This window comes from Oxyura jamaicensis, chromosome 1, assembly GCF_011077185.1.
Source record: "Oxyura jamaicensis isolate SHBP4307 breed ruddy duck chromosome 1, BPBGC_Ojam_1.0, whole genome shotgun sequence".
Taxonomy (NCBI): Eukaryota; Metazoa; Chordata; class Aves; order Anseriformes; family Anatidae; genus Oxyura; species Oxyura jamaicensis.
The window spans coordinates 44,286,190-44,310,194 of NC_048893.1; the positions used below are offsets into that span (position 1 = coordinate 44,286,190).

At 40.1% G+C, this 24,005-nt stretch overlaps 2 protein-coding genes across 7 annotated transcripts in view; both read right to left on the bottom strand.

Moving 5' to 3' along the window:
* Positions 1-652: 652 nt before the first annotated feature.
* Positions 653-16,913, bottom strand: GAS2L3 (growth arrest specific 2 like 3). 4 transcript variants are annotated; one of them, XM_035336281.1, is made up of 9 exons: positions 16,878-16,913; positions 12,334-12,381; positions 11,163-11,331; positions 10,384-10,502; positions 8,956-9,097; positions 5,242-5,305; positions 4,387-4,525; positions 3,357-3,464; positions 653-2,647 (listed from the first exon to the last, which is right to left on the bottom strand). In XM_035336281.1, exons 2-9 carry the CDS (start codon positions 12,361-12,363, stop codon positions 1,223-1,225), a joined length of 2,196 nt encoding a protein of 731 aa, XP_035192172.1. In that variant the 5' UTR covers positions 12,364-12,381; positions 16,878-16,913; the 3' UTR covers positions 653-1,222. The 4 variants fall into 4 exon arrangements, with proteins under 4 accessions (XP_035192172.1, XP_035192181.1, XP_035192162.1 ...); XM_035336290.1 differs by lacking the exon at positions 16,878-16,913 and adding an exon at positions 16,306-16,324; XM_035336271.1 differs by lacking the exon at positions 16,878-16,913 and adding an exon at positions 13,650-13,797.
* A 297-nt stretch (positions 16,914-17,210) lies between these two features.
* NR1H4 (nuclear receptor subfamily 1 group H member 4) overlaps positions 17,211-24,005 on the bottom strand; it is a 44,635-nt gene continuing 37,840 nt past the window's right edge. For all 3 annotated transcript variants that reach the window (XM_035347351.1, XM_035347359.1, XM_035347343.1), the window contains exons 9-10: positions 19,592-19,705; positions 17,211-18,165 (exon numbers count right to left, since the gene is read on the bottom strand). In XM_035347351.1, coding sequence (XP_035203242.1) covers positions 17,927-18,165; positions 19,592-19,705 — 353 coding nt within the window. In that variant the 3' untranslated portion in view covers positions 17,211-17,926. The remainder of the gene's footprint in view (positions 18,166-19,591; positions 19,706-24,005) is intronic.

Below are 24,005 nucleotides of genomic sequence, written 5' to 3' on the forward strand. Positions count from 1 at the left end.
TTCTGTTAAGGATTAAGGGTTGAGCACCACAGACGTTTAACCCAATAAGAGCCTTCAGGAGCTGAGTATAAACGGTGCTCAGCTTTCTGGCACTTTCAGATGTTAAAAGGCAAATGTAGGCCCTCATTAGCTCTTTGGAAAACTACTCTTCACCTCCCAAAAGGTAATAGAGGAGAGCCAGTAATAAGATCTCCATAGACAAAACAACAAAGGCCACTGCAGACTAAGACTGCCCACAAAATCGGCCCCTAGCACTGAGAAGTATTTAATGAGTCAGTTTTATGGATAAATGCCGCTCCTGCAGAGCAGCGAGGCTCTGCCTGTGCAGGTCAGGACTCATCGCCCAGTGTCACCATGACAGGAGCTGCTCTGGGGTCCATCACAGGAAAGCACCCGTGCACTACTTCTGCCCACACAGCAAGAGCTTTCTAGGAAAACTGAGCTTACCTGTAGTCATATCTGAACATATACTAAGCAAAATTGCCTCCCCCAGCTTTTAGAAGCAGTATCACTAAGGCACAACAAGAGAGTGTGATTAAGGACATGACTTTCCATGTCCAACTTAACCCAAGCCAAGGAGGCTCCACATCCAAGGAAGCTGAAGCCACGTTAAGGAATTTAGGGGGACAATGAACAGCGAAAACTGCATCTGTCAAACTGAACAGGACTAGAGATTTCTTTCTCTAATACATGCAGGTCACACAAATTTGCGTTCTGGAATACTGCTGAACTTAAACAGTACAAATTAAAAAAAAAAAAAACAATAGGTTTGAGGTATTAGAAATTTTATAGCATGTGCACAGCTCTAACACTTATCACAGGCCTTGATGCAAATGTGCCTGAAAAAGCAGAATTGCTCAAGCTGTGCCCTAGGTAGACATTTCTTGAATAGGCTTCACTCCCTTGAAAGTGAGCAGCAGCAGCTTCAGTTTCCCTTCCTCTCTCCTGCCTTTCCCCACAGCAGGTCAGGCTAGCAGCAAACAGGGACATTCTCTATTCCACAGTGCAAGCAAGCTCACCTCTAAACATATCTAAGTAGAAGTTTTTAAACCGCAAAATAAATACAGCTCTTACTGTACATTTTGCTGCATAACTTACATTATGCCTAATGTTTGACATGGCACATGTAGTGTTATTTAACCTGTTTTTCCCTTCAGCATAGCAGATACAAGAGGCCCCATTTGAACAATATTAGCATCTCCCCAGAAGGTAACAAATAAGATTACTTTCTGGGCTTTTTACTCCCTGTCATAACAAAATAGTGATCATCTTGTCTGTTCTTCAGAAGCGGACCTTTTGATACACTAGGTACTCCTTTGTTACATGCTGTTGCTGATTTTGCTTTAGAGAGAGGTTTCTTGGCTGCTGGCACCAAGATTCCATTCACTTGCAAGTTTCTGGTTGAAGGCTGACTTTTTGTGGAAGGCTGTGCTGGGTTTTTGGTCACTGCCACTTTGGCTGAAGTTTGAGGAAGCCGTACAACAGATAGGGGAGTGCGTTCAGGAGGTTTGGATGAAGTGGATACAACCTCAGGGGTTTTACTGGTATCTTGGGTCTGCAGACACTCTGTGGCTGGTTTCTTATTGACAGCTGCTGGTACATTTTTGCTTTTAGATACAAGTGCAGGTGGTGACTTTGACACTTTACTAACTGCCAGGGAAGGTGCGGAAGCCGAGTGCTTTAGGACTGAAGCAGTCTTCAGGTTCCTTGCCAGGATAGAAGCTGTTTGCGTAGCTTTCTGAGGTTTCTGAGACCCAGTTCCTGAAGCCTGAGAAGTATTTTCAGAAGGAGGTTTTACAAGGAGCTGCTGAGAATGTGAAAATTTGGCAACAGTACGCAGATTTGTAACGGGTGGCCGGGCTGACCTCGGAGCAACAGAATTAATTTTGGTTTTAGTGACAGGTACAGGTTTGCATTTAGAGGGGACATGCTTCTGTTTTGAAGCCATTGTTTCAATTGTTGCAGGCAACTGAGACAACTGTTTTTTAGAGGATGAAACAACAGAGTGCATCCCTGGTGCTGGGGAGCCTTGGGCCAGGGCAAATCTCACCTTTGGAGCATCAGGGGACCGAATACGTTTGCGTAACGTTTCAGAGTGAACAAGAGCTGTTCTTGATCCTGCAGATGAAGAGCTTTTGCTGGCAGGCTGTGAAGGAGCAGGAGCTGGCAAGTTGCATGCAGGAGACTCCAGTTTCTTTGCGGTGCCCATTAATGGTTTTAAAGGAGACTGTGAACCCATTGCTGAAGACCCATGTAGTTTGGGTCTGGTTGACAACAGCTTGGCAGCAGATGATGGGTGCACTGGCACTTTCGGTGATGCCAAGGCAGGGGACTGAGGACGTTTAGATAAAGCTTTCTTCACAGTTGCCCCATGAACAGCCTTTACTACTGGAACAGGAGTAGGGGCTTTTGATGGTTGCTTTTGAAACATATTGACAGCTGACATTGGGTTCATGACAGGAGGTTCCTGAATTCTGGCTGATGAGCTGGGAACACTGTCACTGGTGACACCTTTCTGAAATGCCAGGATTTTCTGCTCCAATGTTGCAAATTGAAGCACTCGGCAGGGATCGTATTTAAGCAGAAAACCTTGAAGAGTGTCCCAGCCTCCACCAACACGTACCATCACATGCTTGCCATGTAGCATCTGAGAATGGAGGAAGAGAGGGTGGGAACAGGAGAAGAACATGAGAAATCTTGTTTTATGCAGCTCTAAGTCTTCTTCATACATTATAATTTATTGAAAATCAACCAAAAATAGGACCTCCTTTCCTTACAGGGAAAGATTTTAAGAAACTATATATTAAGTAAAGTTTGTTTCCCAATTCTTCTACTGGTTTCTCCTGACACATAATGATTCTCTGCAGGCAGTAATGAAAATATATATACAAGAATGCATTTCAACCATTCTGTCAGCATTTTTATTTAGAACACAGAGTTTTGGATACAGGTTTTGTTCAAATTATCAACATCCTCATAACTTTTTAAGCCCATGAATTCTTATCTCTCCTGAAGAGAATGCTCACCTGGCTGCAAATTATAAATTCAAGTGTCCGGATTTTAAACAAGCACTTTTCTCAGGATATTCTATTGCATTATCCTTATTTATACTGCAAGTTGTTACTGAAATTTTAGAAACTCAGAAAAGCATTAACTTGCTTAGTTTAGTGTGGTTGTAACTGCAAAATCAATGGTTGTAAAATATAGTTATCTAGACCTGTTTTGAATAGGGGATTGGATCATGTGGAATCCCAACCTAAATCATTCTGCAATTTTAAAATAATACAAAAAATATATATTTAAAAGTATTTTTTACCCATTAAGAATATAAATTGTAGTACTGAGAAACCACTTACTCGTATGAAAAGTATTTTATCTCCCAGTCTATAACGTCCTTCAGATAAGTATTCAATTGAAAATCGATGGGAACAACTGCAAGGAGGATCTTCTGCTATATGTTTAACCTATTAAAATTGAAATCAGTTAGTATTTTGACAGATGCAGGTTTAATAGATGAAATAATCAGTACCTCTTGTATTAAATATTATCACCACAGAATCTAAGAAAACACTAGAATTCTCTTCCCTCACTAGAAAATCTCTTCTTGAAGCCACATAAAGATTCAAAATGGAGAACAGAAGATTAAAAGAAATAAAGAGTACATGCAGACAATTATTTTGGAGTTGTCCAACTCCAATTTTCATGATTTCTTTAATTTAAACATATTTCTATTTTCCTTTTAAAGATTTGTTCATAGTAGCATCAAATTCCACTCATAACCTTTTGAAGACATGGTTATGGTCTCAAGAAACTGAAATACAAGTGCCTGGATCTCTCCTGTGAGTAAATTGGTGTTCAGCGGAACCAAATCTATTGCTACACCTTGCCCAGAGGCACTTCAGCATTCCCCCCCACTTTTTAGAATAATTTGATAAGTTAATCTTCTATGTAACACCCAAGAAGCAAATGACTGATGAAAGGAGACAGGTAGTCCCCAAAAAAGTCCAGAGTTAGAGGAGGTGGGGAAAGGGGAAAAGTTTTATTTAAAGTATTTGTTGAAGCATTTCAAAGCCTACTTTAACATTTGATGAAGTTCATATACATTCATAGAATACTGATGCACAACAATTGAATGAGAGGCTAATTCCTATACTCAAAGCAGCAGTGAAAGAAAGGGAGAATCAAAGTAAGTTATATGCACTGAGGCACTACCTCCAAAACAAAAACAAAACAAAAATTGTTTAAAAGAGGTGCATACACTTCTGTTTGCTATTTAAAGCTCTCATATTAGATGAAAAACTAAGTCTATGATTACTGAGCCAGATCACACAAGTACTAGGCTACGAGTTTGACTTAAAGACCTTTTCACAATAAATAAGTACTTACTGCCTCATGTAGTTCCCCATGGTGACAACATGACTTTGCTGTGCTAACAGGTGATGCTGGTCCAGAGGTCATTAGCAATGTTTCTTCTAGCTCAATTTCCTTCTCCAGTTTTACTAGCACAGGAGGTTCAACTCCATACCTCAACACAATTAAGTAGAAAGTTTAATTAATAATCTAAAGAAAACATAAAGAAGTGATGATGACAAGCAAGAAAAAATCTGAGTAGCTAGACTAAGAGGGAGTAGAACTACTATTCAGAGGAATCATTGTTTTGATAATCCAAAGAGAAGAAGCAGCTCCAAGTTTCTGGTGGAAGTCCTCTCAAAGGTAGTCCTAGAGCTACTGGGGAAGGCAATAACAATATGTCCAAACCTGCACAACTTAGGTCACAACCAATTTAAACAAACTATCTTAAAGCTTCCTGCTCTGTGCCAAAAAAATAGCATTCTAAATTTAGTGAATAGAGTTGATTCATATTTAAAGCTTACATAAAGCTACCAAAAAGCCTTTTTTTTTTTTTTTTTAAAAAAAAAAGACCTTAAGAGAGCATTTTCTGTTGACATAATTCTTCCACCTGATGGTAGCATTTAAACGCAGCTATAAAAACCTATATAAAATAAACCTACATAAGAAAGCTATATAAAATAAATGGATCAGCACCTCTCCATGACAAGAATGAAATAAATATTTGAGAAAAATATTCATATTGTACAATAGTCCTAGAAATACTACTCATTACTTTCTGCACATAATTAACATCTAGTGCATGCACTTAATGACCAAGAATTGCCTTAGCTTTTGCTTAATAGAATATATATTTCAGTTTCTAGTTAAGAGGATGTATAGATCACATACCTAGATACAATGCGTCCAATTTCCAACAAACAAAGATACACTTGTCTTGGATCCTTGTGCAAAACTAAAATGGAATTAAAAATAAAAGGGAATTTGCTGTGGGAAGGCCTCTGAAGTTAGGTACAGAAAATAAATATTAGATTATTACAATTCAGTTATAATTCTACCTAGAGGCATGCTACTTTAGTCCACTTAGCCAATCTGAGGTGTACTATATCATGGATAAAGCACTAAAATGCTTTTCAACTCTAATTTTCTTGTCCATAAAGTGTCTAAATTCATCCTGGCACTCCTGAAATTACATTCTTCTTTATGTCCTAAGAGAAATGTGCTGTGTTTTTTGCTGTTCCTTCTGGACATGAACTGGAAAGCAAGAGAGCTGAAGAGCTTTTCTTTCCCTATCCTTAAATACATTATAGCAGTCTTATAAGAGCATAAAACACTGAAAAATAAGAAAATTTATTGTCTGTTAATTTATGCACATACAAAGATATGCACCTCACACTCTGTAGGTGAACAGCTATGGGAGAATTCAGCACAAGAGGTCTAGCTGACCAGTGGATACCTATGCACAGCCAGTCAGCCTTAGTGGTCTAAATCACTGACTGTGAAAGAATAGTCCAGGTGATTGTCACAATTTCAGCAACGCATATTTTTTTTCTTATTGCTTTAAAAATTCAGGATTCGTCCACATTGCAGATTCACTCAGTTGCACTAGAAGATACCACTTTGCCAGTGGCAGCTCCCCTGTAGAGCCCTACCTCATACTACGTGCTCCTTTCATCCTCCCTGCTTATCATCCCCCACTCTATCGACCCAAAGGTTTTCTTCAGAATTTGAAATTTTGGTGAGTCCGTGCTCTGAGAAAGAAGGCCAAACCCTCTGTAAGAGGTGACGATGACTTTGGTTTAAGAGCAAACACTCAGACTTGAATAACAGGTACTGGCAGTTATCACAGAAAAGTAGCAACATGAGCTCAGATATGTTTATTAGCAGAGTTTTGCACTAGGCTTTGCTTTTCCAGGGCTGTACCTAGAAGAGCTGCTCTGCACACCCCTCATTTCAGAACAGCTATAATAGTTTTGTGCACTTGACTGCATAGGCCCACTAAATTATGAGCTCCTGAATCTGGAATCATGAATCTGGATGAATCATGAAGCTGAAGAAAGATTTCCATCTAGGTAGAGTGATAGCCAAATGGTATGTAGATAACCATGGCAGCCTTTCAGGGTTTTCTTGACAACTTTGGAATGAAAAGATTCAATTATTTTTACTACCACACTACAGAACGGAAAAGGCAGAAGGAAATCAACGTCTGATTTGTTTTTGGTTTCTTGCAACTTCCATCTTTAGGTGTACAAACAGGAAAAAGAGAAAAAGGAGAGAAAATAAAATAGTTTTAAGTCTCATACAAGTAATTACTTCCTCCCTGCCTCTGCTTAAGCCTCAAAACTGAGATGCTGTCAACATTTTCTAAGTAACCCATAATAAGTTGTTTGAATGCTCGAGAAAACAAGGCAGCCCTGTACTTTCTTAGCCAACTAGGAATGCTGTCTAATAACTCAGAAACCAAAGGCTAGGAGAAAGGTCATTCAACTCCCATCAATACAGTTGGGCATTGTTCGTTCTTTCCTTCCCATAACAAATATAAGATATAGGAAAAACCATATATAGAATTTTATATAAATAAGTCTGACTTCCTTCATGCTGCGCAGTTACAATATTCAGTAGAAAATGAAAATTCACTCTGAAGAGAAACTTAATGATCCAGCTCTTTATTTACAGATGAAATTAATATCTTTTGGATGCTCAATTTGATATTTAAAATGACTTCACTTTAAATAGGTCTGAAATATTTCCTGAAGTGTAACAAGAGAATGGAGTCAGATGTTCTTGCTCACATTTGTTAGTCTACTTATATTAAAAGATCTGATTATGAAGGCTAAATCTACAACAGAAGGTTGACCCCAAAATAATCCAAAAGGTTCTGTCAGCTCTAAGAAATGGTGTAAAAAACAACAAAAAACAACACTCTTAGCAGAAACTGAGATATTGGACTTGATGTCAAAGGCATCCCATGACAGCTACTTGCCCTGATATCTCAGGAGCAATTTATTTCCTCCATGGCCACCCCTACTTTTCAGGAGTTGCTGCTACATGTATCTGACAGGAAAGGAGAACTATCAAGTTGTCTTTCCCCTATTTCATTCATAAAGAATGGTTTGAAAGTTTGATGGACAACATCAATGGAAAGAATGTGTCATCAAGGAGGCTGCAAGTCTGCTCATTTCAACTGCCAGAAAGGCTCACAGACGATATTTATGCCATGAAGCAACTTTGTGTCATGAGTTACAATCAGACTTCAAAACACTTCTTGACTATGAGCAAAACCCACAGCATTAGGAAATCCTGTCTGCTTATCTCAGGGAGGCTAAACAGGTTTTAGTAACCCATCCAGTAAAGGAACTGAGATGTTTAAGCAATGAAATTCACACAGGCTGAAATTAAAAGAAAAAAAAAAAAAAAAAAACACAGAACGCTAGAACTAATTTTCTTATAGCCCAGTTCTCTTACTCATCTGTATTTCATGGCTCTGAAAAAAGAAACACTCCCTAGTTAAATGAGAATTAGACAGATGCAAATAAGGATGTTTTCTCAACTGCTTTAAAAACGAGTGATGCAGCAGAGAAGACATAGGTAGTCCAACTAGCAAGAACTTAAAAGAAAAGCACTTAGTCAAAGCAGCACCTCCCACTCAAATAGCATTAAACGATACAAAGACTTCAAGAAAATCTAGTAAATATTGTGACACATTCATTTGATTACTGAAAATTAAGACTTCTTGCAGGTTTTTTGCTGTTGGTTGAGAATATATTTTGCCTTTTTTTTTAAAAAAAAGTAGTTGGCTCACCAAACAAAAGTTTATATTAATTCCTTTTCATTGACATAATGAAATGTTCTTCTACCAACTATTATTTGCCATACAATGGAAGCACATTCTCTTAATTAGCTGTCAAAAAATTTTATTCCATCTGTAAGTATCTGTCTAGTAGCTGTTACAAGTGACAGGCTGTGTGCTGGAGCAGGCATACACACAGTTGGTAATATTTATTTTTATAACTATCTTGTTAGACAGGAAAATAAAAATGGCTTAGAGTTATGTCAAGTAGGTCCTGAAGTAAATTTAATTACCAACAGACTGTTGTCACTTCAGGCCCAACGCCCCAATGTAGTTACCAAATTTAGCAGTCATGAATGCATTATTCTGAGTACTTTCTGCAATAAGAACGAGCTCTAATACCAAATAAAGGATCTTATTGTGAGTTGACTCCAGGGCCCTGTGATCTTCCAGCACAGCTAAAGCATAGGGAGAAGGGAGGGGAAGGGACACCACAACTCCTCTTTTCTCAGTCAGCCTTTTAATGAAGCAAAACGTGAGAGTTTGCTGCCCAGCTCTCACTCCTCTCTTCCTCCCACATGGCACTTTTAGAAGGCTGGAAAAGCATCTTCATGTTTAAGCAGTTACTGAACTGATCTTTCAAGGTTTTTACATAAACACTGCCTTAAAATAAATAAAATCATTAATAACTTGCACCAGACAAATCCAGTCTCAAAGACTATATAGACTTCAGAAGACTATATGCAACAGTTCTCCCGGACCAGGCAGCTATCCACATACAGATCAAAACAAGTCTTACAAAAAGGTACATTTACCTAAACCTTCAGATTCAAAGAGGTAAGTTTCATCAACTCCAATGGCCCTACACCAGTTAAGAAAGTTGGCTGTATTATCTCTGGCAAAAAAAGATCCTGATGGAGCATCCTTCTTACATGGAACTTTTCTCATTGGAAAATTCTGACAAGGGAAGAAAACAAAGTACATTGGACACATCAACATTACCAACAAATTTCAAAGCATATCTTTCAAAGGAAAATAAGCCCTAAATTCAGAGTACAGAAACAGTGACTGATAATTATCTGGGGTTCAGGAAAGACACCATGTGTTCTGTTAAAAAAGCTACTCTAATGTAGAAGACATTCCATTTATCTATGATAACAGTAACTGAATGAACAAACCATAGCTCTGCAACCTCTCCCAAAACTGCCCATACAGTTGGCTTCCCCGTTTCCCAGGGTGTAAGTCTTACTGGCACTTTCAGAGGGCTAGACAATGATTCCCTCCTCCCAGGCTCTGTTCATACCAGTAGAATGAGCACAGACCGAGAACCCCAAGCCAACTAAACTCCCTGACTTGGAGCACAAGACTTGACAGCATTTGGATGCCCTGTTGCAACATTTTAAAGCCCAGCCTAGAAAGCAGAAGAAATCAATCAGCAAGGGACAGTTTATTCTTATTGGACAGAGGTACAGGAGTTAGGCATCGTGCCCTCCTTAAAAAAAACAAACCAAAAAAAAAAAAATGCCCTCATACAGATAAAACACTAAAACCTAAACACATACAAAAAAAGGTTTGGATAATGGTCCCCCCTCACCAGTGGAAATGCTGTCTATCAAGGAACACTAGCTGGTGATCTATTGTTTGACAAATCCAAGATATGTTGTAACTATACTGAGTACCTGTACTTTGAACATGCATTGCGCATGTACATGGTATTATACTCCAAAGTGACAGAGCACTATTTTTCATTTTATAAACACAGAATCATAGATTGCAAGTTGCTTGAGAGTCACATTTCAGCTCAGCCTTGGTTCCTAACAAAAACACTGAAGCCCATTTCCAAGTACATCTCAATTTGGACGCTTTCATGACTAACCTATATAGAATTTACCCACTAGTTTCTGGAATAAAAAAAAAACACCAAGAGTCAATGGGTATCTTGTTACCAACACACAATGCTGCTATCAAAGGAGCAAGCAGAGTCCAGTCTTAGACTGGATGTTCCTCTGGCAAGACTTTCCCTGAAATCAAACTAAGGTAAGGTAAGGTAAGGACCTTAGGATTCGATTAAAAAAAGTGACTGTTAATTATTGCATAGAACAAGTTTATCCATCTATAAAGCCACGCTGCTGTTAGTCTCTGGATACACAGCATACAGAACTCCACATTGGGAAATCTCACCCGCTTTCCTTTTACTACTTCTTAAACTAAAGAGCTTATATATGAATTAAAAAATAACTCACCCTTAAGTTATTTGAGCTACAACATTTTTTAATTGTATTTTGAAGAACACCAACCAATTGGCAGAGTAGTACTCCATTATCAAGTTCTTCTAGCAGATGTTCTGCTGTGACTTCAATTCCTAAAAAAGAAGGCCAACATTGGAGGTACTCCACAGAAGACAGAGAATTTTCATATGAGCTTCCAGGCAATTCAAACAGTGTTTGAGTATCAAAGACTTCCCTTAAACTAGGGTCCACAAAGGAAGAGATGTCTGGTGATCAACACTAAGCACTATTATTGCTTAGGCTCATTTAACATAGGTTGACAAACTTGAATAGTTCTTCCCATCTACACACCAGACCACAAAGAAATTGCCACTGAAGCAATAAAATAATGAAAGCATTTACAAAGGAATTTCTGAAACATTTTCTGAAACATTATAGAAAGACTTGTTCCTCCTGTCCAACTATACGTTACACCTATCCCCCCCATATAAAAAAAGGAATTTAACAGACTAAAAATTAGTAGTAATATCTAAGTAAACTAAAATCAAATATTCACTTAATTAAACTAGCAAGATTCAGAAATAGAAATTAGAAGGATTAATCATCTTGCCTTTAATAGTTGGAAGCTAATAATATCTGAAACCAGAACATGCATTTTAATGCAATTCTCCTAACCATTCAGGTTCAAATGCACCAAGCCTTAATAGCATAATGGATATTAAGTGTCAAGTGTTCAGTTGGATATTGGAATGTGCTTTGAAATTTATTGGACAGTGATTTATTTTTAACCTCACCTAGCAAGCCAGACAGCCAGATTGACAGATCTTCTTGCATAGGCACCAAAGTTGCTTCATGCTGCACAGATATCCACTGGTCATACAGGCACACATCTGCCAAGCCTGGGCCATGTCTGGGGGTCAGAGGACTTCGGGGACTTAAGGGAAGGTCATCTCCAAACCACACCTGTGGGAGATTTCAGTAAGCTCAAGACAGTGAGTTCTAGTATTTGCACTCAGATGATGAAATCTCAGTTCTGAATCATGCTAAATACCTATTATTCAAAGAGTAAGTTTTAATTTCCCTTCAGACAGACACACCAAACCAACACAACAGTAATCAAGAATGCTGCAGCTCTCATTAGTAACTCCTGTATTAAAAGCACCACTACCTTCATTCTCTTGGCTTCACAGTTACCTTTATGAGGCTATAAACAAATATTCTTTCGCTTTATAAAGACATACTTTACTGCATATGAAATTAAAAAAAAAATGCATAACATTTCTGCTGTTTGTTTTTTTCCCTCTTCAGCACATATTAAATAATACTGTCTGTAGTTTAACATAAAACTTACTGCAAACTACTGATTTATCTGATCAAACTTTTCTGATGCATTTAAATTGTTAAAGTGTTGATGTTAAAAGAGGAAATATTCCTGTGTAAGAACACACACACTTGAACATAAATCCTTAGTATTTCTCTTAAGGACTGCGTATTTTCAGACTGATAGGTACCTTCTCATTTCAAGAAAAGGACTGCACAGAAATGTCACATACAGAATTCACAAAGAGAAGGAGTCCTTCCCATATTCTTGGCTACTTTCCTTTAGTTCAGGAGGTATGTTTGTCCAAAATATTTTTAAGTGATTAACTAAAATGTAGGGTTTTAAAAAACACCTCTTAATTATCAAGAAAGTTTTTAAATAATCTCATCCTTTAACTTAGAAACCTTCTTAGGCAATACTACTTTGGAAAAGAAAGTATCACGTACCTGATTACAACACTGGGTTAACTATCTTGCCACTCTAGTCCATTTGTAAAAAGGGAATACTTTTTTTTTTTTTAAAAAAAAAAAAAAAAAAAAGTACAGAGATTACTCCAGGGTTTCTAGCATTTCATCTGCTTCAGGGTAGAAGAGTTTGCGTAAACAAGTATTATACAGAACTTGAACACTGCAAAAGGCATTTACCTGAACGGCATTCTGCATGGTCACCTGCATTTACATTAGCTTCTCCCCCTAGGGAAAGAGAAAAGAATTTTTACTACAGTCATTCCTGCTTTCTGAAAGATCCCAATAAAAACTCACCAGGCAAAATAAGAGCATGTCTAATCAGGAAGGGAGGGAGGAAAGAAGGAAGTATCTTTTCAGTTAAGGTTTTGATCCAGTGTTCAGGCTATTTCAGCTCTCTGCCCTTGAATAAAGTAGTAATTATTACAGCACAAAGTAGCAATGAACTTCATGTGCATAAATAATACTCAAAGAGTTGCATTGTTTTAAAGAGCTATAAGGCATTTACTTTGCCAAAGAGAAATATTAATACTCAAACCATTATTAACTTAATAGTTCTGGCATTTACTCTCTCCTAACCTACCAGAAGCATATCTTGTACACGCGCTCAGACACACATATGCATCCTGAATTTACTTTAAATAGTTTAAAGATTATGAAGAATCTTAAAAGGAGAAAAACATTTTGAAGAATAAAATTTCTTCTTGCATAGATACATGAGATAAATCAATGTTTTTATTAGTTTCTATATCGATTTTCACTTAGATTTCCAAGCAGCTACCATAAACCTAAGTTTTCAATAGAATGCTGCAAGTTTTTGCAACAATATGGTTATCAGGACAATACCCTTGCAAAGCAATCCTTAAGGAAATGTTCAGAGGCACTCTGGTCAACACTTTCGCTCCTGCAACCAACACAGTATTTTCCAGCAATGTTTTCAATAGTAGAAAAACCCAGCACAAGTTCTGCACTAGGCTAGGGATCTGGAAGTCTGTCCGTATAGGCTCCAGGTTTAGAGATGTGCAGCATTACCAGGTTAGCTGTATAGGCACATACTGGAAGGAATTTCCTCAGCATATCTCTCCGCTGTGGTTGTGAAGAGCATTACCTACAAATGTACCCATGCAAGTCTTTAAGCCAGTTAAAAACAATTTTCTTGCTACATTACTTAAGAGTTGCAGTAAAACTTCACCTTAGGCTGAAAAACGGACTGCAGTCAACAGCAGTTGTAACTCACGTAGCTGCCTTTAAAAATTACTCACTCCCGTCTCCTGCCTCAAATACTTCAGTGTTATACGCAGATGGCATACGTCTCACCTTCTCCATCTGCTTCACAACATAGCCATGAGACCCAACACAGAGGACCTAATGCTCCTAAAAATCCCCCCTTCCTCCTTACTAGAGAGCAGAGAGGTGCTGCTGGTTTTCCCCTCGTACTGCCTTGAGCCTCATGCATCACATAGGACCACACATATCAGAAATTTCAAACAACTTACCTCTACGATAGGCAACTGAGCAACTGCTTTGTCTTTGGACTACAGGCACTTCCTTGTATCAGGACTCAAAGATACTCAATCTTTCCCTCTCCTTTACTTTTATTTCTAGGGAATTAAAAACAACAACAACAAAAAAAAGAAAGACATCCTCCCCTTGATGTTATTTTTCCTTCTATGAATGAACAAGGGAAGGACAGGGTATATACCAAGCATTACTAATGAGCAAGTTATGCTTCCCACAGCTCCGTCCAGGGGAATACATTTTCCTTTAGCATAAGAAAGCTATTGTCCCAAGAGAGTCGCAGTAAGAGCCTCCATTGATTAAAAAAATAAATAAAACAACAGCAGAAGAGCCAGTAGAGAAGTTGGTCTCATTAAAATAAGGAGCTCCACATAGGCTAACAAGAGCTCTAGCATGCTAACTGCCAAGAGGAGAACAAAAGGCAGCCTAATTCACAGGGAGTGCTCAAAACACGAACAAAGCAAAATATTCACACGACAGCTATCACAAGAATGTTCAGCATCTGCAGTTTTGTAGAATGCCTAACAAAAATCCAGTCTTAAAAAAATATGGAGATTGAGGAAAGTTGTGGCACTTGAACTTCAAGGGCCTGTTCTTCTAAAACAAGTTATTTTGTAAGCCCGTATGCCTCAGGGCTCTTTAGGAAGTCAGATGGCTTTGCTTATTGGGGCAACTGAATCGCGTTTAACAAAAAAAAATTCTGATGAGAGAGACTATCCTGAGTGGATTTTGAGTTGGAAGTTTAATTTAGCTTAAGCGTTACCCATTCTCAGAACTCCAAACAGTCCTGTTCTCAGACTGCAAGGAGTGCAGTTCAACACAGCCTCAGCACCGACAGGGAGAGGCATGGGATGAGATGACCCAGAAATCTCCCATCTTCAAGCAGCCAACGTGCAAAGGTGCAGAATATGTCATGGCAAGGAAAGCAATGCAGGAATAGGTAGTCACAATCAGATCTGATTTATTCTAAAACCAGTAGGGTTCCCTGCACCAAAAATTTTTTATGCAACTGATGAAGCAAGTATTTGATACCAAATTCAGACAGCTCCAGCTAAAACTATCAGTTCCTATGCACATCAGCTTTTTCAACTCACCTTCATTCAACAGGCATTTAGTGTGCAGGTGTCACAGCTGTGAAAGAGAAGGCCCCAGAATGAAAACATACTATTATTTGGCCATGTCTGGCCATGCCATTCCCATTTTCAGGTCAGCTGGTACCCCTATGGTGCCTAGGAGCACCCCGTTAAACTGGGGAAGCAGGAGAAACTTGCAAGTGCTTCCCGTCCAGGGGCCAACAGCTCCAAGCTTGGCAAATGTAGAAATTCCTGACCACCAGCACCACTCCCAGAAAACTCCTCATTTCCTCTGGCCCTTCTGCTGCCAACAGGCTCCAAGGGATGGGAGGAGAGGAGAAACACTGCTTAGTAGTACCTGATGGCAGGGCTGATACTGCAACACTGATTTACTGAGAGATGGCTGGTCAGCCCCAAATTATATACTGGGGAAGGCAGGAGCTGCCCTCAGCTGCCTGACTGCTGAGCCTCAAGTAAAGGACTGGAGCTGTGGACCAACATTAGTAAAGAACGGAGGAAAAAATATATATCCACAGACACAGGGCATAGGTACAGGGAAGGGGGGTGCAGACATCCTGGACAGCTTCACAAGACCATACCGCCTGCTTCTGCTGCCCAGAGTGCTGCCCACCACTTTGCCCCCAGGAAACCTGAGCAGCAGCACCAAAGCCTAATACTAAAGCACTTCACGCCAATACCTCAGGATGCTAAGCACATGCTCTTAGATGCTACCCAAGATAGCCTGCTTAGTATCACTTGTATCAGGTTTTACAGATGGGGCCCAACCAGCAAGACATGCTACACTAATTACAAGCTGCTCTTTAGCAGAAGATGAGCCACATCCAAATCCCATTTTATTAGATGGCGCAGATTACAAGGAAACAAAAAAAAATCCACAACTCTGCAGCTATGTAAAACACAGATGAAGCAGCCATTGATCTAGCTTACGTGGAACCCGAAGGGATTCACAGACTCATTAAAGAAACCTTGGGTAGGTAGTTTTACATCTTCACCCTTTGTTTAGGATATATCACACATCATCTTCTATTCCATCAACATGCCAAGGTAGTCACAACAGACTAACCCAGAGCAGCTGGAAACTGTGGATTTGTCTTGACAGCACCTACTGAAACCCACATTTTTAAACGCTCTGAAATGAAAGAAGCTGTCAAATCAGGATCTGTTGAAAGATACCCCCAGGATATCCAAGATTTTTTTTGCGCACATATCCCAGCATGCAGAAGACGGGAGGTTAGCCCAACAGGAGATATCCTCGGAGCGCTACTCTGTCACTACAGCAATTACAGAGCCCTTTTGCCACACGGCTGAGTCAGCAGGAGCTCTGCTTCCCTGGGGAGGCCTCAGAGGCACGAAGGGGAAAGAACCAGACAGGTCAGTCCACGGGAAGGGCTCGGAGGTGGCAGCCCTCTCCTTCCATCGAGGTGCACTGACGGCGCTCCCCGGGGGCTGCCTTTCCGCACCCCTCAACGAGGGCAGGCACGGCGTGCACCCGCTCTCCTCTTGCAAAGGGGGGAGTGCCCGCGGGGCTCAGGAAACCCACCTGAGCTCAGGAACAAGGGGTTCATCACATCACAGATGTGCAGCCGGCTCCTCCACAAGAGCATCCAGCCTGCTTCTACCCTGCCACCCAGTTGCCGTGAGCCAGCTCTGCTGAGCAGGGCGATGGAAACAAGCTTGCTGCTCACCCTCCCTCCCTCCCTTTCCCAGCCCACTCCTCTCCCAGCAGTGCCACACGGAGGGCAGCACCGCTTGACGCCCAGCGAGCTAGCAGCCTGCCGGCTGGCCGGCGTCAGGAGGAAAATGCTGGGACTGCGATAGGAAACCCTGCATCACTCCGAAAGACCCACACGTGCATTTATCACTACAAATGGTACACGCGATGAATGACCAAGCTGTGCCTGGAAGCATCCACGCACTTTCCCCGTGTCTTTACGTGACACCCCGCCGAAGGTGGCACGCAGCATCCCTGGAAGACACCCAGCTTCCGCTTCCCACAAGCCACGGGCACCTGGGGGGCCACCTGCAAGCTGCGGGGCCACAGCTGCCCCCCACCAGCGCCTGCCACGCGTGACGGCCGCCCCCCCACCCCCCGCGGAACCCTCCGGGACTCACCGGGACCCGCCGGCAGCCGCCGCCGCACCACGCTCCGCTCCCCCGCCCCGCCCCGCCCCGCGCCGGCTGCTCCGTTCGAAAGAGCCAATCAGCGCCCGAGGGGCGGGGCCTGGAGGGGAGGAGGGCGTGGCTTGTCGGGGCGGGGCCGTGAGGGGCGGGGCTGGGTGTGTGTGGAGGGGGGTGTGTGTGGAGGGGGGTGTGTGTGGAGGGGGGTGTGGGTGCCCCCCCGCCATCTTGTGCTTGTGCTCGGCGTGCGGGTGAGCTGCCCCTCTGTTTGTGGCCAGGCAAGAAACGAGCGATGTTGAGAATAAAATTGAGCCAACCGAGACATCGAGGGGCAAGGAAAGTGTGTTTATGGGACTGCTGCTTTGCAATACAGTCATGGGTGGCACCGTTATAAAGGAAAACGGCCCGTGCTGCGCTCACACAAAGCATGCAGGTGTATAACTTTTACTGTGAAATAGTAATGCAAATGAAGTTACACCTCCATGTCACAAAAAGGCTTTTATTTTGTGCGTGCCTTTTCTCCATCATTCCTCACCGCCTGCAGAAATCAGGGCTTGTGCATCTTTACGCGAACACGCGCCACGGTTAGACAGCGAATGGCTACAGCGTTAATCAAGCCTGCTGGTTTATTGCAGTAAGTATCTGGCATCTGCTCTTTAAAGGAGGCCAAGCGCGAAGATGCTGCAATTAAAAAAAAAAAATACAAATGGAAACATGCATTGCCCCGTTTTTCAAGAGGAACTGCAACTGCAATCAGCCTAATTGCAGAAGGAATTAACGGGGCTCCTCCAAGGAGATGGTGAATTCTTCCTGATCAGAGAATATAAATACAGAGAAAGTTACAACTTACACGAAAATCTTACAGCTACATGGTATTCAGTGACTAATGAACAAAATGACTTTTTTGTATCCACGGCATGTTTCTATAAAAATCCAATAAAGAGAATTTAATGTATTGTGGTGTATTTTTCTATGAAAATAAATGCTTTGTGGTCCTTTAATAATATATGTACCTTAAAATAAAAAAAATATATATATATCCATCACTGCACATCCCAGATCTCACAGAGAAGAGGTGTGAATTTGTGATCGTTCACTCTCCATGACATCAGCATCTCTGCGTGATGGTGGTTAAATGTCCGTAATTCTGTGAGGCGGCCCAGAAGACACGCAAAGTGTTGAGGGTTGTCTGGGTGGTGAAGTTTGCAGAACTTTTGCAGAATATCCAGCAAGGGTTCTTGAAGCCTTTCCACAGACTCTCTGTCCTTTATGTACTGTCGATCTGGTTATGGTTTCAAAAGAAAAGAAGTATTTAGCAAAGGTATGCTCTGATACAATGTAAATATTTACTCGATAAACAAATATCAAGATATTTATATATTTACATTGGGCACTGATGTTCACACCTACCAAGAATACTTCTTTTCAGATTAAGAGGGAATAAAAATGCCTTAATGTTGTATTTTCTGGCTCAGGGTTCTCATACATGTGTCCCACTTCTATCCAAGGAAAACTTCAAACTTTTTCAAAAGTAAAGAGTTGTGGGTTGTTTTCTATTATTGCTGTTTTTTGTTTGTTTGTTTCTGTGTTTTTAATGTGGTTGGTTGTTGTTGGTTTCTTGTTGTTTGCTTTTTAACTAGGGAATGTTTCTCAAGGGTTTTATCATCATCTTCCAGTGACGTTCTGCTCTCGAGTATGTCCTGTGATGCACTGCAACAACTGAGCAGCACAGCAGAAATCCTTGGAGATGTAGTACAACCAGGGAACTTGGCCAGAACTTGGCCACACTCTTCTGAGTGTGCTTACAAGTCACCAGGAAAAAAAATAAAACACCGTCACCCTCAGATGAAGTCACTTATGTTGGACAACACTTCTCTTTTTATTTTGTGGAAGTATGAAAGTATGCTTGGAAAGGAGGAAAGGAGGAAGACTGGGTTATTTAAGTTACTGAAAGTTTTAGTGTAAAAAAAATAAAAATAAAAATCCTGATCAGCACTGACTCCAAGAGCAATGGAATTGCTTCACCTTTCCCACCTTGAGTGAAGCCTTACTTGGAAATTTAGTTTTTTGAAAACCTTAGTATTTTCTCCTAAACCACCAGGCTTCTCTCCTCCCTTCCAGCAATAGCTTATCTGAGGCACTGTGCAATTTCTCCATAGTTCGCATGTCGCTTCTGTGTTGTTAAAGAATTGGTTCTTACACCAAAGCCTGACAGTATTACAATAATACTACTGAAAAGTCAGTTTTGAACTCTCTACAGCCTAAAGGACAACTCACCACTGTCCCACTTTTGCCAGCTGCTGTTTGTGCAATAGAGGCTGAAGGCCTTCATTGCCATTCTCAGGTCTAGCATAGAGGGTCTTACAATTGCCTTTTAAAAAATGTGACATTCTACAATGGGCTTTATTGATACACATGTAACCACATTTGGGATTTTCTGAAGGAGCAAACCCATCATCCTGAGCAGTGATAAATTACCAATAATGTTTTTCAAGCAGGGTATTTAGGCACTTTTTTCCATGTACACAAAGCCAGATGGTGTAGCAGGACACTTGGAGTTTGTGTTTGCCTGTTTTCAAGTGAATATACCGAATGAGCATGTATTCTTGCTTACTCTGTGTAGAAAGTATGTTTTTATGAGATTCAGGTCACACACCTCATGCTTTCTTTCCAAATGCACCAATATTTAATTCTGAAATAGAAGTTACCTGGGGACAGGATAACTATTGCTGTGAGCAGTGCGTATTCTTCCTGTGTCATCTTCAGCTCTCCAACACTTTTATAAAAATTAAACATGGGAGTTATGAATTCATCTGAGATACCTGGGAAGAAAAAAATAAAAAAGTTGCATTATTTCGATTACTTAAATAGTCTGGTTTATTGCCACTGAGCGATTCGTTAATATCTGAAACCTTGACTGTTTGTCTTAGTGGGAGAAATTTACTACACAAATCAGTTCTGATGCAATACAATTAGTTACAAAGTGCCAGCATGCCCTTGTTTTCCAGAACAGGGTAGAAACAGGCAAGCTCCGACAGTTTCTTTTCACCTTGTTTCAAAGACTTTCTTTCAAGTAAGTTCATTTTCTCTACAGGTCTGTCCATCTTGCTCCTCAGGACAAGTCTTATATGTGTTCTTCTTGCTGTCTGCTGATACCCTAGATGTCTTCTGTTTCCAGTATTCACAGTCTGTGAAACAGTCCCATGTTCCCTACATTTACATTAGCTATATGGAAACCTCTCAGGGTGTATGGCTTAATTCCAGGCCAACTCTACCATACAGCTATCTGCCTTGGGCAGCTGCTTTGGTTGTCTCCATGAAGAGCCTTAATTGCTCCTTTTATGTAGCCTGAAACTTTTGCTAGGGCTAGGATTACCTGTAGTCCGAGATCAACTTGCTTGCAACTATTATTACCTTCCAGCATGAACTAGTGTATTATAAAGTACGGAGCCATAAATAATTAAAACCGAGCCTAGTTTAAGCTGGCATTGTGTGATTCTCCTGATCCATCAGTGAAACCCACTGGGGTTACTGCACTGGGGCATGCCGACTGGGCTTCCTCTTACGGACTTTGTCATCAGTCACACTGTTCTGACGTAGCCTTAGATTACAGATGTACTTTACTCTGCCCTTTGGTGTAAAAGAGAAGTAGGTCCTGTGACATCCATTTTCTTATTCTTTTTTTTTTTTTTTTTTTTTTTTTGTAAATAGTGTGTCAGAGTCACTCAGAGCAGTCACTAGACTGCTGAAAACAGATGCTTGCAGCTCTGACACAGCAGCACCTACAGGGTCTAGAGATCCAAACCAATGCTTCTTGGCTGAAAGGACAGAAACCTCCTCTGTTCTCACAGAGCTATAGAATAGAGTTGTAGGATTTCTCATCATTTCATTCTGTTTAGTTTTGAGCTGTTCCGGAATGAGACTTTACAACTTAGTTTGGAAACTGAAATAACATGGTTTTGAGTATTTTATGCAACACGAAATCCAAGACTGGTAGTCAGAGGGTGCTGTGAGGTTTGGAGTGCCTCCAACAGGGGAAAAATTCAAAATGAAACTCAGCAGATGCAACCCAAAGACAGGAAATGTAAAGTCACTTGACTTAACTATGAACAAGTCACATTTTGCTGTGACAGTGACAACTAATTTCAATCAGTGGAATAGTTATGTGACCCAGCAGAGTGAAAGTATAGTCTTGCAGAGTGTGACACATTTCGTGGCTGAAAGATGTATTTAAACACGTGACATTACCACCTAAATTTGCTTCAGATTTCAGACCACAGATCCAGTTTTTGCAGCAAGCTCAATGATATTGAGAAGAGTCTAAGGCCATTAAGCAGATCTGTATGACAAGAGTCAGCTCATCCTGTGGTAGTAACACAGCTCGAGCTTCATAAAGACCATCGGATATGCTGCATAACTTATGTCATTAGTCACTAGAGTTAACTATTCAAACTATTAAAATTTTGAACACTTGTTATTGCTAACGTTTGGGCAACTGCCTGTCTCTATTTGGCAGTTTTTATTGTAGTTCAATATGCATAAGGAACACACGTGTTTTAAAGTGCATGCAAATCTAGAACCATGAAAAAAAATAAAAAATAAAAAGTCTAACTGAGCCCTAAAGCAGAGCAAACAAATTCCTTTCATGAATAGCTCAACAGTGTCATGAGAAAAGTCCAAGACAACTGCAGATATTTTTAGAACTCCCCAGGCAAGGTGTCATGCCGCTGGGCACATCATCTTGGCAGCGGGCAGGAAACAGGAGGAAGTGGGCTGTGACTAAGAGTCTCCTCATTTGTTTCTCACATTCATCATTTGATTCGTTTTCCTTTTTTATTATTATTATTACTTTTTTTTGGGGGGGGGAGGGGGGTCAGTTTACTTTTCAGCTGGATGAAATTGTTCATTGTTTTACTGACCACAGAGCTCCTCAAGTCCTAATGTCAGTATAACAAGAGTGGGATGAAAACGATGCTGGTGAAGAACAAGGTGTGGAATATCTAAATTCTGGTCCTCCTTGCACCCTTAAGTATGCAGTAAAACAGTCCTTGCACCAGAAAGCTTATAATTTAACATTAAGTAACTAAAGCATGGGGAGTGTAAATGAGAAAGCAAATAAAATTGCATCAGAACATGTCTCCGCACTACTGCAATCCAAACAGAGAAATAAATCAAAATAGAAGAGGGAGTAAAAAGGGATAAAAAGGGATAAAGAGGAAAGGGATAAATAAAGTTAGATGTTATAGCAATGCTGCTAAAGTTTACTACTTTTACTAAACACAAAACAAAACAAAACCAAAAACCACCAGAACTATGAAGTCTTTAAATAGATGTATGTCACAAGGCAATTATGAACAAAACCATGCAAAAGAGCAATTTTAAAGCTAGGCTAATGGATTTTTTTTTTTTTTCCTGGTTACTGATTTTGCCTCTATCCTGTCTGTGCTGGCCTTTCCTGGTTATTTCCTTATTCTGGATGAACGTTACACAAACTGCTGTTCCATCACAAGAGGGGGCTGTTTTCTAATGTGATTGAAAGTGCTTCAGTTTGGATTTAATAAACTCCACCAGAAAAAAAAAAGAAAAAAAGAAAAAAAGAAAAAAAAAAAAAAAGGCAGGAAACATGTTTATAGTTCTTGCTTTTTTTTTCTTTCTTTTTTTTTTTTTTCTCTTATCTACTGTGTGAGATGTCACTTCCACTCAGGTTATCAGAAAAAGAATTAAAGGTGATTTGTTGTTTGTAACTTAGAAGGGCTGGAGGAGAAATGAATTATATGGCTTTTCAAATGTCAGTGTTACCAATCATACTCCAAAAGTGGAAAAAAAAATCAAATAGTTATAATGTGTTTCTGGCCTCAGTGAGAACAGAAAAGCTAGCTCAGTTTAACCTTCTTTATTAAGTTCAGATGAGAGCACCGTACACACTATATCAGATAGGCAGAACTTCCTGCTCCTTGTTAATGATGCCTCCTGCTTAACTTTTTTCGAAAAGGTTTCAAAAACTTTGCATCATGTGGCATTAAGGCAGTAAGGACTGGACCTCCCTTTGGGTTTTGTGGTGCATCATCCTGAATTACACATATTTCTGCCTAACCACCAGCCCAACCCTATCATCTGCTGAAGACACTGCAATTCAATTTAATTGATTTCGCTATGTTAATGCCTGAGTGGCATAACCCCAGGGTAGTCAACAAGAAATACTACCTTTATTGAATATGGCCTTCAGCATTAGACTAGAGGAGATTCAAATTTGTGAGCATTATTCATTCAGCACCCCTTACTTCTTACACAATTTCATTCATCTCTGTAGCCTAGGATGCCTAGGATGCAGTATTGTTTCAGAATTTGCCTTGTGTTTTAGAGTTTTGTTCCTATGATTTCCCTGCACTGAATATAAAAAGACTGTTGCTTTCACAAGGTTTGCAGTTTCCAATTGTAAATAATTACACCTGGTTAACATAGCCCTGGCATATACTTTTTTTTTTTTTTTTTTTTTTTTTTTTTTTTTTTTTTCCCTGTGATATCACATCATTATTTCAATTTTTTTGAGACCAGTATTCTCTCTTTTATTCTGGCTATTCATTAAAACAGATTAGATTGATCTATTGCAGGAGGAAAGCTTGAGAGTAAGTACTAATTAATAGTAACTAGCACTGTGTGATTAATATGGATGAAGAGATGTTTTTTTCTTGATAAACATGGAGCTGCCAGTGGGTATTAAACCAAAAGTTTATTAGTAGGTGTTTTATGAAAATGAAATATATTAATTACTCTCAAAATTACATCTTATCTTTCACAGTGCTTCATCTACCAGAACTGTTTCCCAGGCTGCAATGTTTTTGTTATAAACACTGCCTTCTAATCTATTCAGATGTATCAGTGACCCTTCAAACACTGACCGAATTCCCCTTTTTGATGCTGAGAGCTGAAAAGGGGAAAGTCTAGCCAGCAGAGAAGATACACCAGAACATGGACATCTGACCTCTCCTCTGACCTCATCTTCTACAGGTGAGCAACTTAAATGAGAGGTTACTGTGTGCCAAAAAGAATTCACAAGTTGGACAGCAAAATCCCTTCTTCTCAAAATCAATTAGTAGGACCACCGTGGAGCCATTATTGGAA

Coding starts and splice junctions, on each gene's coding strand:
- GAS2L3 (XM_035336281.1), bottom strand. CDS start 12,363: ATGCAGGTGACCATGCAGAATGCCGTTCAG. Junction 3,465..4,386: donor ATGGGGAACTACATGAGGCA/GTAAGTACTTAT, acceptor CAATTTTAATAG/GTTAAACATATAGCAGAAGA. Junction 2,648..3,356: donor ATAAAATACTTTTCATACGA/GTAAGTGGTTTC, acceptor CTCCATTCTCAG/ATGCTACATGGCAAGCATGT.